Source organism: Cydia pomonella, chromosome 24 (assembly GCF_033807575.1).
Source record: "Cydia pomonella isolate Wapato2018A chromosome 24, ilCydPomo1, whole genome shotgun sequence".
Lineage (NCBI taxonomy): Eukaryota > Metazoa > Arthropoda > Insecta > Lepidoptera > Tortricidae > Cydia > Cydia pomonella.
In genome coordinates, this window is record NC_084726.1 from 10491670 (window position 1) to 10505567 (window position 13898).

Below are 13898 nucleotides of genomic sequence, written 5' to 3' on the forward strand. Positions count from 1 at the left end.
AAATGAATACTTTTTTTTTTAAACATTGTCTAAAATCACATCTTTTTCGTAACTCGATTGCAGTGAAGGATCTTACATATACGAAATATGTTAATTGGGTTGGTCTTGAACGTCTCTAAAAACTAGTCAGAGATTTCAATTTTAAACTAATTAACACAGTAGTTATGGCCAGAAAACTAGTTTTTGGCCTAAAATTGTTCAACTTTGACGCTAAATATCTCGAAGGCAATGGGAAGGCTTTGAAGTAAATATGGGATACTATATTACTTAAAGCCGTTGCTGTTAATATGATAACTATTGATAAGCTACAAAAACCATTAGGGATCCCAAAACAAAGGGATTCAGATCAAAGGTCATTGGCGCCAGGGAGCCCCTTAAAATAAATATTTGTTAAGGGTCACTCACGTAATTTTGCTAATCTCGTCACGTAAATGTTAATCGTCATCTGAAGTTGTCACCAGGATATTCGTGACATCCACAATGACGCGCAGATTTGTCAACTCTAACCTTTAAAAACATCTCTAAGATTCACAGCACGCGTCTTCGTGAATGACACGATCTTTAGTTCAAAAATAGAACTCATGAAACAAGACGATATTGATATTATGTTACGTCATTTTGATCGAATCACTTTCGATAAGTTTCGATCAATTGCCAAAGTTGCCAAAATTACGTGAGTGCTTTAAAATATTTTCAGTTTTATTTAATTTTGAAGTTACTACTTTTCGGTTGTCTGCTACTTTTAATGCTTTAAAACGTTTTGGGACTCGTAAATTGTTAATATATCCAGCGTGGTTTTGTTTTATAATATTTTGTTTTGTTATATTTTTATTTAACCTTTATTGCACAAAAGAAAACCTTACAGTACAAAAGGCGGACTTAATGCCTTTAGGCATTCTCTACCAGTCAACCTTAAGGCAAAGCCGAGAGATTGTGTGATTTTTGTCCGTAAACAAGTTGTATTTTTGTAATCAACCCTTCTACAATGATAACAATAACAACAACAAAAAATGTATTATGTGATTTTGTCTTGTGTAATTATACCATGAGTATACAGGGTGATTTCTGGGTGGTGATCCAGAACCACTTTTTATGACTCTGTAAATGATCCACATTATCATATGGTAGTATTTGATTAAAATATAATTAGTGATTTTTTCTTATTTTTAAGTAAAATTAATCTTATACTAAATAATCATGGTTACCCTATGACTTTTGACACACGCTGTATGGAAAGCGACAAGACGTCACATTGAGTAGGGTGACCAAATTGTATGCAAAAATGTATTTATCTACTGATCATCTGAAAATAATCATCATTATTGGTGATAATAAATAATTAGCAACATCATTAGGCTCATCTTTGAATTCTGTACGATGTATAGTTCTCCCCCCGACCCCGAAATCACCCTGTATATTCGTTTGATTTAAAGCTATCTATTACTTTGTTTGCAATACTCAAGAAAAACTATAGCCTAGTTATCAATTTCACTAATTAGTTTACTGTATTCTCTTGCCGTATATGATTGAAATCACTAGTGCAGGAAATATATTTATTAAATCTGCTTTTTCTAAAAGTTATGTGTCAGTGGTACTTAAACCGGCTGTGTGGCGCTTAGGCGATTTACACATTGAAAATGTATGCATTTGCATGTAGTCACCATTAGATATATCGGAGCGGCCGAGGCGCTTAAAAATATCTGAACACGCACTCTAACGCTTTGACAATAGAGGCGTGTTCAGATATTTGTGAGCACCTCGGCCGCTCGGATATATCTGATGGTGACTATACGTGCGCTTGCGGGACATTTTATTTATAATAATCTCCGCTTGTCGCGGTAGTTCATGGGGCCGCATCGCCTTACTGGTAGAATACTGGCATAAATTATTCGTTTTTTAGCTTCCGAAAAAAGGTAGAAAATCTTGACGTGTTTTTTTTTTTATTGAAGATTAATGAAAAATGCTTAAAAAAAAATAGTTTATATTACTTATGAGAGCAAATAGTACATTGTGCAACGAGGGGGGTAAGTGAAATTTTGGATACGAGGGTGGTTATTTGGAATTACAGACCCGAATTTGCAATATTTTTACCCCCGGAGTTACACACAATGTTTTTCATCACTTGCGAAGAAAAAACTAAATTTTAAGCGAAATAATTCTTAAATATGTACGGTGATATATCAAACATTCGTCCGCCATTTTAAGGCACAGACCTATTCGGCATTCAGCCACGATTCAAAATTATGTATAAATATTTTAAACTGCTGTTAAATCGATCAAATTAAATAATTTTAAACAGAAACAAAAATATTAAATTATAAACGTCAGTATTTTAAAAGAAAAACTCATTTATGCTACTTGGTTTGTATGAATAAGTGACAAATAAATTAAAAAAACTGTATAACTCCCTAGAGTTATACAGTTAAATTAAAAAAACTGTATAACTCCCTTTTTCACAATTTATAACTCTCGCGGGAACAATATAGGCCTTTGTCCTTCAGTACACCTGCATGAAATAAGATCTTTTTCGAGCAAGTGTGATGAAAAGAATGTAAAAGATCGCTTATGATTTATACTCGTAATTGACTTATTTTTCAAAAGTGATTTTTAATAATAAAACACGTCAAGATCGCTTACCTTCATTCTAATGCTAAAAAAACGAATCATAGTACTTTCCGGACAGCTATGGTATAGTATTTGTAATATTGTTATACGATTTATGTGTTATAAGGATTTTATGTATGTAGCTTTGGAGCATTTAATAGAGGATTTGTATTTAGTCGTAGTTAATAACACACGTGGAACTGATTTGTTTATTTTTTGAATAAATGAATTGTAGAAATAAATAATTACCTTAACATAAATCTAGCAATAGAATATAAATAGACAGAAAACGCCTTTTTTAACACTAAACAGTTTTTTTAAATTAAATTAAAAATAGTTTTTTTTTTTAGCATTGTTTTTAGTGCTTGCTTAGACGTATTGTCCATAAAAGTTAAGCACTAAATGAAATCCCAGAATGTATTAAAATATCCAAATTTTATCCAAAATCCGATGTCGTCCATTTTCAAAATTATCACCATTTTAAATCAATTTTGTCAACCACCAGCACCACTTGTTATTTAACACCAATAAATAAATAAAATGCTTGTTGAATAAATTGTGTCTAACAGCACAACCCCAAGCTTTGAATTAACCGCACCGCTACCCCAAGCTTAAAAGACGCGAACCACGAAGAATTTCGTACATTGACCCGTCATTTGTTATCTCTATCGCACACGCAAAATTATATTGCTGTCCCGCTCGCACAGTGGCATTGACCGCCAGCATCATGCGGGATAGAATAATTGCGCGCGTGCGTTTCAGATCGGAAACGGCAGGCCGCGTAGCCAACACGCAAATCGCTTACGCTCCGTAGCGATCGATACGCAACTGTCACTGTCTCACTAATATGGAAGAGTGATAGAGACACAAAGCGTTTCGTTGTCGTAGCGATAGCGATTGTCACCTTGGCTAGGCTGGCTGGTCAATCAACGAAATTCTTCTTCCTTAGCGTCCTTTACCATATTCTACCAACATGGTAACTTTGGTAATTTTTACAGGGCAACACTACCGATGACAGCGGACACCGCCGCCATGTCCCAAGCGGCCGGCCTGTCAGTCCACGACCAACATCTATCTCAATGCATCCAGCTAAAACAAAACTTCTTAAACAATTCTACTACAAACATATATCAGAATTTAGCTTCGAACTATCAGACTCCCATAAACGCTTCTAGAGTATCTATAGACGATCCGCTGTGCAGGCGAATGGGGGAAACAGACATAATGTTCGCCGACCAACCCGGCAGCGAATCCATAGTAGAATCACCACAGATAAGAAACTCCAACTGTGAATGTGGACTATGCCCTAAGCCGGAACCTAGAGACAATAACACTTTGAGCGACTTACAAAGATCTGTCGCTTCCAAATGTTCATGCGACGCTTGCAACTCCAACGCTGATATATTAAGCTATTACAGAAATTGTTCGAATCATAATTCTGACTCTGGTATAGTTTATTGTGATACATGTAAGAAACAAAAGATATCTATATCTAACTTCAAAGCGCTGCAGATAGCTAATAGACTTCAAATAGCGGACAAAGTCGAAAACGGGTCAACATCAGACGACGATCTATGTCGGAAAATCGATATAAGTATGACAGATGATACTCAAGAGCACAGGAAACGACATAACAGGCATAACTCTGAATCTACAGTCGGTATAGATCTAAGTCAGTTCTGTCAGTGTGAGTTGGAAAGTACGAAGAGAAAGACGTCATCTGTGGACGAGATATTCAAGATGGCGGAAGGGGATGTGAAACAGGAAGCGCCGGAAGAGGATAAATATAGTCAGAGGCAGAGGAGTTTGTCGGACAGTCAGAGGGATAAAGCCAAGGTGGAGACGAAAGGTGAGTTTAAAAACAATTATAATTTTTTGTTCCATTTATCAAATATAATTGTTGTAACCAACTCGGCAGCAAAACGAAAACGCGTAGCATTTATTTCATAATAAAACCTTACGCAATTAAATATGGAATGGATTTTGAAGGTATCTGATAACCACCGCTATAAAATATTTTCAAATAAAAACGCATTCACATATACAGACAGACACAAAACACAAACACACATAGCGATCAAACTTATAACGGGGTTTAAAAATATAGATATATCAAATACTGAACGTATAGTAAAAACAAGATATTATCCATTTATTAAGAGGTTAAATATTACTTATATGTAATACAAAAAATAGTGTATTATTAGATTATTACAGTACAAAAATCGCATTCAATCTGCTCGCCAATTGCCAAACAATTTTAGTTACCATATTCCCCGTTCGATGTCGCTGTCTCTCCCACGTCGTTTCCTACTTCACGCTGTTAAGATTTTTCCCGATTCAATGACACCGTCATCATAAAGGTGGTTCTTTGGCCCGCGACAGCCGCCGCAGCCGAAGGGTGGAAGCGGCCGACGGGGGGTATCGAACGACATCCAGGGTTCTTTAGGGTGAGATCCGTCCCATTGCACTGCGGTTGGGTTGACCCTTGCAATTATCCCTAATGTGAATAACTTAGGCGTCTAATCTTTGGCTCTGGGGACTGCGTACGTGCTGTCCCCCTTATTATATGATTTAGGTATTGTTAGAGTACTTGCTAACTCTAACATTTACTTGATAGATATCTTGATAGTAATGTGAAACACGAAAGACGAATTCTTGATATAAACTTGCTTTATTATAACTTGATAGGTGTGCACACTTATATAGTAGCGAACGTGATTATTTAATGAATAAAAAGGGGTACTTATTGACTAGTTATAACACTTTTATATAAACTAAATGCTGATGGGGCAAATGATGAATATGATGCATGTGCAATTTACTTGTACAGGTATATATTTAATTATACAGACACTTACGTAATTATAAATAAAACGTTAGAGCTTTTGGGCGGTCAAATACGAACTGGTTTATTCATCGAGCTGTAAGTAGAGTGAACCTGTTTGTTTACATTATGGGGTCGTGACGTCACACAACCAAAAGTTACGATGCCGCTAATAATCGTTTGTCCCTTTCCGACGTATTGGTATGATGGAAACGGACAACCGATTATTAGCGGCATCGTAACTTTAGTACACGTTATGAATAAGGGGGTAAAATTTTGCGGTTAGTGTATTAAGCTATTTTCATAAATACACGTACTTTAATATTCAATTTCAATTCAAAAAATAATCGCCCATAAATAATCACAAAAAATAATAACATATTCAAATAATAAAAAAAAATACAATACAATAAAATTACACACTATATGTAATATGTAATTATGATTTAGATAAAGCCTCCTTCAGTCGTTAAAATTTTTGAACCTGAGTAAGAATTATTAATAATAATTGATTTAACGGTCCAAAAAGGCATACTATTTTTTTTTTTTTAAACTGCATCGAAATGAACACTTTAGAATTGCGAACCTTAGGAGGATAGACCTATCCTACATAGGTACACAAGAATTTGGCGTTTATGGTAGCGGGTGTTCTCACATTCTGTTGCTTGTCAAATCGGTGTAGAATTCTCATAGTCGGAGTATAAAAGTGATATTTTCATTACAAAAATTGAGGTTTATACGCTTGCCCAGTTGCCAGTCGGTATAAATGAACTACTAGCTGCCAAGTTCCCGAATCCAGGGTTTATTTTAGTTTGGTCCGCCTTGCAGCCCTGGACACGCCGCCCGTGCCGCCGCGGCGCGCGCGGGCGCGGCGCGCGCACACCCCGCCGCGCCCCGCGCCCAACGGCCTGCCGCCCACGCCCAAGGTGCACATGGGCGCCTGCTTCTCCAAGGTAACGTGCTGTACCCGCTGCCGTGGCCGTCGCCAAGGGCGGGCAGCGGCGCGCGCACACCCCGCCGCGCCCCGCGCCCAACGGCCTGCCGCCCACGCCCAAGGTGCACATGGGCGCCTGCTTCTCCAAGGTAACGTGCTGTACCCGCTGCCGTGGCCGTCGCCAAGGGCGGGCAGCGGCGCGCGCACACCCCGCCGCGCCCCGCGCCCAACGGCCTGCCGCCCCCGCCCAAGGTGCACATGGGCGCCTGCTTCTCCAAGGTAACGTGCTGTACCCGCTGCCGTGGCCGTCGCCAAGGGCGGGCAGCGGCGCGCGCACACCCCGCCGCGCCCCGCGCCCAACGGCCTGCCGCCCACGCCCAAGGTGCACATGGGCGCCTGCTTCTCCAAGGTAACGTGCTGTACCCGCTGCCGTGGCCGTCGCCAAGGGCGGGCAGCGGCGCGCGCACACCCCGCCGCGCCCCGCGCCCAACGGCCTGCCGCCCACGCCCAAGGTGCACATGGGCGCCTGCTTCTCCAAGGTAACGTGCTGTACCCGCTGCCGTGGCCGTCGCCAAGGGCGGGCAGCGGCGCGCGCACACCCCGCCGCGCCCCGCGCCCAACGGCCTGCCGCCCACGCCCAAGGTGCACATGGGCGCCTGCTTCTCCAAGGTAACGTGCTGTACCCGCTGCCGTGGCCGTCGCCAAGGGCGGGCAGCGGCGCGCGCACACCCCGCCGCGCCCCGCGCCCAACGGCCTGCCGCCCACGCCCAAGGTGCACATGGGCGCCTGCTTCTCCAAGGTAACGTGCTGTACCCGCTGCCGTGGCCGTCGCCAAGGGCGGGCAGCGGCGCGCGCACACCCCGCCGCGCCCCGCGCCCAACGGCCTGCCGCCCACGCCCAAGGTGCACATGGGCGCCTGCTTCTCCAAGGTAACGTGCTGTACCCGCTGCCGTGGCCGTCGCCAAGGGCGGGCAGCGGCGCGCGCACACCCCGCCGCGCCCCGCGCCCAACGGCCTGCCGCACACGCCCAAGGTGCACATGGGCGCCTGCTTCTCCAAGGTAACGTGCTGTACCCGCTGCCGTGGCCGTCGCCAAGGGCGGGCAGCGGCGCGCGCACACCCCGCCGCGCCCCGCGCCCAACGTCCTGCCGCCCACGCCCAAGTTGCACATGGGCGCCTGCTTCTCCAAGGTAACGTGCTGTACCCGCTGCCGTGGCCGTCGCCAAGGGCGGGCAGCGGCGCGCGCACACCCCGCCGCGCCCCGCGCCCAACGGCCTGCCGCCCACGCCCAAGGTGCACATGGGCGCCTGCTTCTCCAAGGTAACGTGCTGTACCCGCTGCCGTGGCCGTCGCCAAGGGCGGGCAGCGGCGCGCGCACACCCCGCCGCGCCCCGCGCCCAACGGCCTGCCGCCCACGCCCAAGGTGCACATGGGCGCCTGCTTCTCCAAGGTAACGTGCTGTACCCGCTGCCGTGGCCGTCGCCAAGGGCGGGCAGCGGCGCGCGCACACCCCGCCGCGCCCCGCGCCCAACGGCCTGCCGCCCACGCCCAAGGTGCACATGGGCGCCTGCTTCTCCAAGGTAACGTGCTGTACCCGCTGCCGTGGCCGTCGCCAAGGGCGGGCAGCGGCGCGCGCACACCCCGCCGCGCCCCGCGCCCAACGGCCTGCCGCCCACGCCCAAGGTGCACATGGGCGCCTGCTTCTCCAAGGTAACGTGCTGTACCCGCTGCCGTGGCCGTCGCCAAGGGCGGGCAGCGGCGCGCGCACACCCCGCCGCGCCCCGCGCCCAACGGCCTGCCGCCCACGCCCAAGGTGCACATGGGCGCCTGCTTCTCCAAGGTAACGTGCTGTACCCGCTGCCGTGGCCGTCGCCAAGGGCGGGCAGCGGCGCGCGCACACCCCGCCGCGCCCCGCGCCCAACGGCCTGCCGCCCACGCCCAAGGTGCACATGGGCGCCTGCTTCTCCAAGGTAACGTGCTGTACCCGCTGCCGTGGCCGTCGCCAAGGGCGGGCAGCGGCGCGCGCACACCCCGCCGCGCCCCGCGCCCAACGGCCTGCCGCCCACGCCCAAGGTGCACATGGGCGCCTGCTTCTCCAAGGTAACGTGCTGTACCCGCTGCCGTGGCCGTCGCCAAGGGCGGGCAGCGGCGCGCGCACACCCCGCCGCGCCCCGCGCCCAACGGCCTGCCGCCCACGCCCAAGGTGCACATGGGCGCCTGCTTCTCCAAGGTAACGTGCTGTACCCGCTGCCGTGGCCGTCGCCAAGGGCGGGCAGCGGCGCGCGCACACCCCGCCGCGCCCCGCGCCCAACGGCCTGCCGCCCACGCCCAAGGTGCACATGGGCGCCTGCTTCTCCAAGGTAACGTGCTGTACCCGCTGCCGTGGCCGTCGCCAAGGGCGGGCAGCGGCGCGCGCACACCCCGCCGCGCCCCGCGCCCAACGGCCTGCCGCCCACGCCCAAGGTGCACATGGGCGCCTGCTTCTCCAAGGTAACGTGCTGTACCCGCTGCCGTGGCCGTCGCCAAGGGCGGGCAGCGGCGCGCGCACACCCCGCCGCGCCCCGCGCCCAACGGCCTGCCGCCCACGCCCAAGGTGCACATGGGCGCCTGCTTCTCCAAGGTAACGTGCTGTACCCGCTGCCGTGGCCGTCGCCAAGGGCGGGCAGCGGCGCGCGCACACCCCGCCGCGCCCCGCGCCCAACGGCCTGCCGCCCACGCCCAAGGTGCACATGGGCGCCTGCTTCTCCAAGGTAACGTGCTGTACCCGCTGCCGTGGCCGTCGCCAAGGGCGGGCAGCGGCGCGCGCACACCCCGCCGCGCCCCGCGCCCAACGGCCTGCCGCCCACGCCCAAGGTGCACATGGGCGCCTGCTTCTCCAAGGTAACGTGCTGTACCCGCTGCCGTGGCCGTCGCCAAGGGCGGGCAGCGGCGCGCGCACACCCCGCCGCGCCCCGCGCCCAACGGCCTGCCGCCCACGCCCAAGGTGCACATGGGCGCCTGCTTCTCCAAGGTAACGTGCTGTACCCGCTGCCGTGGCCGTCGCCAAGGGCGGGCAGCGGCGCGCGCACACCCCGCCGCGCCCCGCGCCCAACGGCCTGCCGCCCACGCCCAAGGTGCACATGGGCGCCTGCTTCTCCAAGGTAACGTGCTGTACCCGCTGCCGTGGCCGTCGCCAAGGGCGGGCAGCGGCGCGCGCACACCCCGCCGCGCCCCGCGCCCAACGGCCTGCCGCCCACGCCCAAGGTGCACATGGGCGCCTGCTTCTCCAAGGTAACGTGCTGTACCCGCTGCCGTGGCCGTCGCCAAGGGCGGGCAGCGGCGCGCGCACACCCCGCCGCGCCCCGCGCCCAACGGCCTGCCGCCCACGCCCAAGGTGCACATGGGCGCCTGCTTCTCCAAGGTAACGTGCTGTACCCGCTGCCGTGGCCGTCGCCAAGGGCGGGCAGCGGCGCGCGCACACCCCCTTGGACATCGGCCATATGTGCTAGCGAAGCCCTTGCTAATTGTAAGCTGCCCCCCCTGCCTGTACCTGCCTACGCCCATGTGTAAAGCGGACAGAGGCAAAAAGAAATATTTGTTTACTCTTTCTTTTCTTATCTTTCCTAAACAGAGCGCTTTTCGCGATTCATGTATTTTATGATAAAATAAATGACCATCTAATTGATAGACTAAATGAATAACTAATTATTGAAAGCAACATACACAATAACTTTACTATTAATAGTAATAATTATTTACCTAAATAATGTATATGATCAAAATGTTGTGAAGAAAATTATGTATTTATACCACGCATAAACAGATTTCTACGGCGCGTTAAAGTTTAAATTTTTTTATAAAAATGAAATCCAAATAAATAAATGGAATCAGCTGAAATAAACGTTTATCGCAGGTGTTCAACGGTTGTCCGCTCAGGATAAACTGCACTGCGTCGTGGATCAACCCGGACACCCGAGACCAGCACATACTCATTGGTAACTATACCAACTTCATATTATCTATCTATGTATAAAAAAAAAATACATTAATATAATATAATTTTTTTTATACATATTTGAGAGTAGTAAGAATGTCAACCCTCCATGCCAAACACACTTTTATTTATATTTTTGTAAGCTTTTATTTTACTTGCTTAAGTGTGTTAGCTAAATTAAATTAAATAAGCCTTTATTCCATATAAGAGACACTTGTAATACAAATTTAAATATTTTGTTTAGATTTTATGTTTATATAAAATGTCTCTTAGTGTGGTGTGCTTACTAAAGTGCTGTCTGTCCAAAGCAACTCTGGTCCAGTGGGGTCCTAGAGTAAACTGGATGTCATGTTCCCATCTGGTTATTTGTTGGCCTTTTTTTGAGCTTGTTGTGTTAGTAATCTTAGAAACTAAATTTAACCCTAAATTTAAAAGTGGAAAAACTACTGCCTTGGGTGAGACTAATTGGGTGGTGGTAGGTTGGGTGACTTGAGTTTTTTTCACTTTTAAATTTATTCTAAGCTTAATAGCATCGTTCGCAGGCGTTTCTGCATGTTAAAAATTTATTTAAATTTAACCCTCTTTCCTATTTCGCAATTTTGTATACATATGTAAATCGGATGACAATGCCATATTATGATGATATGAAGCTGATCTGATGATGGAGACAGCAGGTGGCCATGGGTACTTTGTGATAAAACAACGCAAAATAATTGTGTTTGGGGACATGGGGTTGTTAGAATTGTCTCGATAAGTATTAGTTGCCTGTGGAAAGAAAAGTAATTTCAGTGATAAAAGCTTGTACCAAAAATAAAATTTGTGCCAAAAATCTACATGGTTAAAAGTCCATCTATTTATAATGCGATATTCTATAAACATCAAAACGTTTAATCAATATATTTGGTTTCCAGGTGCGGAGGAGGGCATATACACACTGAACTTGAACGAACTCCACGAGACGGCGATGGACCAGCTGTGTCCGCGGCGAACAATATGGCTACACGTCATACAAGATGTTTTAATGTCGCTATCAGGTAATTAATTACAATACTTTTTTTGTACCTAGAAGCTCTGAAATATGTCGCGCGAGTGATGAAAAATACGTGAGTAAACTGTAGAATTAGTTTACGATTTTTTATACCACACCTTTTAGAAACCTCGTTTCCAAGTTAGTCTCTATACCGAACATATTTTTTTCTACTATGTAGACACATTAATGGTTGAATTAAGATTTCGTATACCAAACTATGATTGCTAACTTTTCATGCATGGGCTCCCAACTTAACTATAATATTCATTTCGATACGCTGCTGTACTCAACTATAAAAAAATCGATCAATCACGTGCCGCCGCGCTCCCATAGAAAAGACTAAACGGGCGACAATAGTACATTTTTGCCAACCGATATACTTACTAATTTTCATTCATTATTAAAGTATTATTTTAGACGACTTGTAGAAAAATTATGGTATACAATAGTGATATAATCAAGCATTTCAATCTTGTACCTTACTTAGGCAACTCAGGATACTCGACTGAAAATCTCTCTATTATATCACGATTGTATAAAATACTATTATTGTATCTTTTTGTTGACAGGCAAAACGCCATCGCTGTATCGGCACGAGCTGCTCGCCCTCATCGGTGCGCGCGGGAACAAGTCGCTACGGGTGTTGCCGCCGCGCCTCCTGCCGCGACGGTTCTCGCTCACTACGAGGGTGCCAGACACTAGAGGTATAGACATCGGTGCGCGCGGGAACAAGTCGCTACGGGTGTTGCCGCCGCGCCTCCTGCCGCGACGGTTCTCGCTCACTACGAGGGTGCCAGACACTAGAGGTATAGACATCGGTGCGCGCGGGAACAAGTCGCTACGGGTGTTGCCGCCGCGCCTCCTGCCGCGACGGTTCTCGCTCACTACGAGGGTGCCAGACACTAGAGGTATAGACATCGGTGCGCGCGGGAACAAGTCGCTACGGGTGTTGCCGCCGCGCCTCCTGCCGCGACGGTTCTCGCTCACTACGAGGGTGCCAGACACTAGAGGTATAGACATCGGTGCGCGCGGGAACAAGTCGCTACGGGTGTTGCCGCCGCGCCTCCTGCCGCGACGGTTCTCGCTCACTACGAGGGTGCCAGACACTAGAGGTATAGACATCGGTGCGCGCGGGAACAAGTCGCTACGGGTGTTGCCGCCGCGCCTCCTGCCGCGACGGTTCTCGCTCACTACGAGGGTGCCAGACACTAGAGGTATAGACATCGGTGCGCGCGGGAACAAGTCGCTACGGGTGTTGCCGCCGCGCCTCCTGCCGCGACGGTTCTCGCTCACTACGAGGGTGCCAGACACTAGAGGTATAGACATCGGTGCGCGCGGGAACAAGTCGCTACGGGTGTTGCCGCCGCGCCTCCTGCCGCGACGGTTCTCGCTCACTACGAGGGTGCCAGACACTAGAGGTATAGACATCGGTGCGCGCGGGAACAAGTCGCTACGGGTGTTGCCGCCGCGCCTCCTGCCGCGACGGTTCTCGCTCACTACGAGGGTGCCAGACACTAGAGGTATAGACATCGGTGCGCGCGGGAACAAGTCGCTACGGGTGTTGCCGCCGCGCCTCCTGCCGCGACGGTTCTCGCTCACTACGAGGGTGCCAGACACTAGAGGTATAGACATCGGTGCGCGCGGGAACAAGTCGCTACGGGTGTTGCCGCCGCGCCTCCTGCCGCGACGGTTCTCGCTCACTACGAGGGTGCCAGACACTAGAGGTATAGACATCGGTGCGCGCGGGAACAAGTCGCTACGGGTGTTGCCGCCGCGCCTCCTGCCGCGACGGTTCTCGCTCACTACGAGGGTGCCAGACACTAGAGGTATAGACATCGGTGCGCGCGGGAACAAGTCGCTACGGGTGTTGCCGCCGCGCCTCCTGCCGCGACGGTTCTCGCTCACTACGAGGGTGCCAGACACTAGAGGTATAGACATCGGTGCGCGCGGGAACAAGTCGCTACGGGTGTTGCCGCCGCGCCTCCTGCCGCGACGGTTCTCGCTCACTACGAGGGTGCCAGACACTAGAGGTATAGACATCGGTGCGCGCGGGAACAAGTCGCTACGGGTGTTGCCGCCGCGCCTCCTGCCGCGACGGTTCTCGCTCACTACGAGGGTGCCAGACACTAGAGGTATAGACATCGGTGCGCGCGGGAACAAGTCGCTACGGGTGTTGCCGCCGCGCCTCCTGCCGCGACGGTTCTCGCTCACTACGAGGGTGCCAGACACTAGAGGTATAGACATCGGTGCGCGCGGGAACAAGTCGCTACGGGTGTTGCCGCCGCGCCTCCTGCCGCGACGGTTCTCGCTCACTACGAGGGTGCCAGACACTAGAGGTATAGACATCGGTGCGCGCGGGAACAAGTCGCTACGGGTGTTGCCGCCGCGCCTCCTGCCGCGACGGTTCTCGCTCACTACGAGGGTGCCAGACACTAGAGGTATAGACATCGGTGCGCGCGGGAACAAGTCGCTACGGGTGTTGCCGCCGCGCCTCCTGCCGCGACGGTTCTCGCTCACTACGAGGGTGCCAG

At 49.8% G+C, this 13898-nt stretch overlaps 1 protein-coding gene across 1 annotated transcript in view; it reads left to right on the plus strand.

The window, feature by feature from the left end:
- The window catches only part of LOC133531186 (mitogen-activated protein kinase kinase kinase kinase 5), a 62637-nt gene that overhangs the window by 42332 nt on the left and 6407 nt on the right, over window positions 1-13898 (plus strand). The window contains exons 12-16 of the mRNA XM_061869321.1: window positions 3603-4453; window positions 6260-6384; window positions 10257-10338; window positions 11249-11371; window positions 11937-12071. Of these exons, the coding sequence (XP_061725305.1) occupies window positions 3603-4453; window positions 6260-6384; window positions 10257-10338; window positions 11249-11371; window positions 11937-12071 (1316 nt within the window). The remainder of the gene's footprint in view (window positions 1-3602; window positions 4454-6259; window positions 6385-10256; window positions 10339-11248; window positions 11372-11936; window positions 12072-13898) is intronic.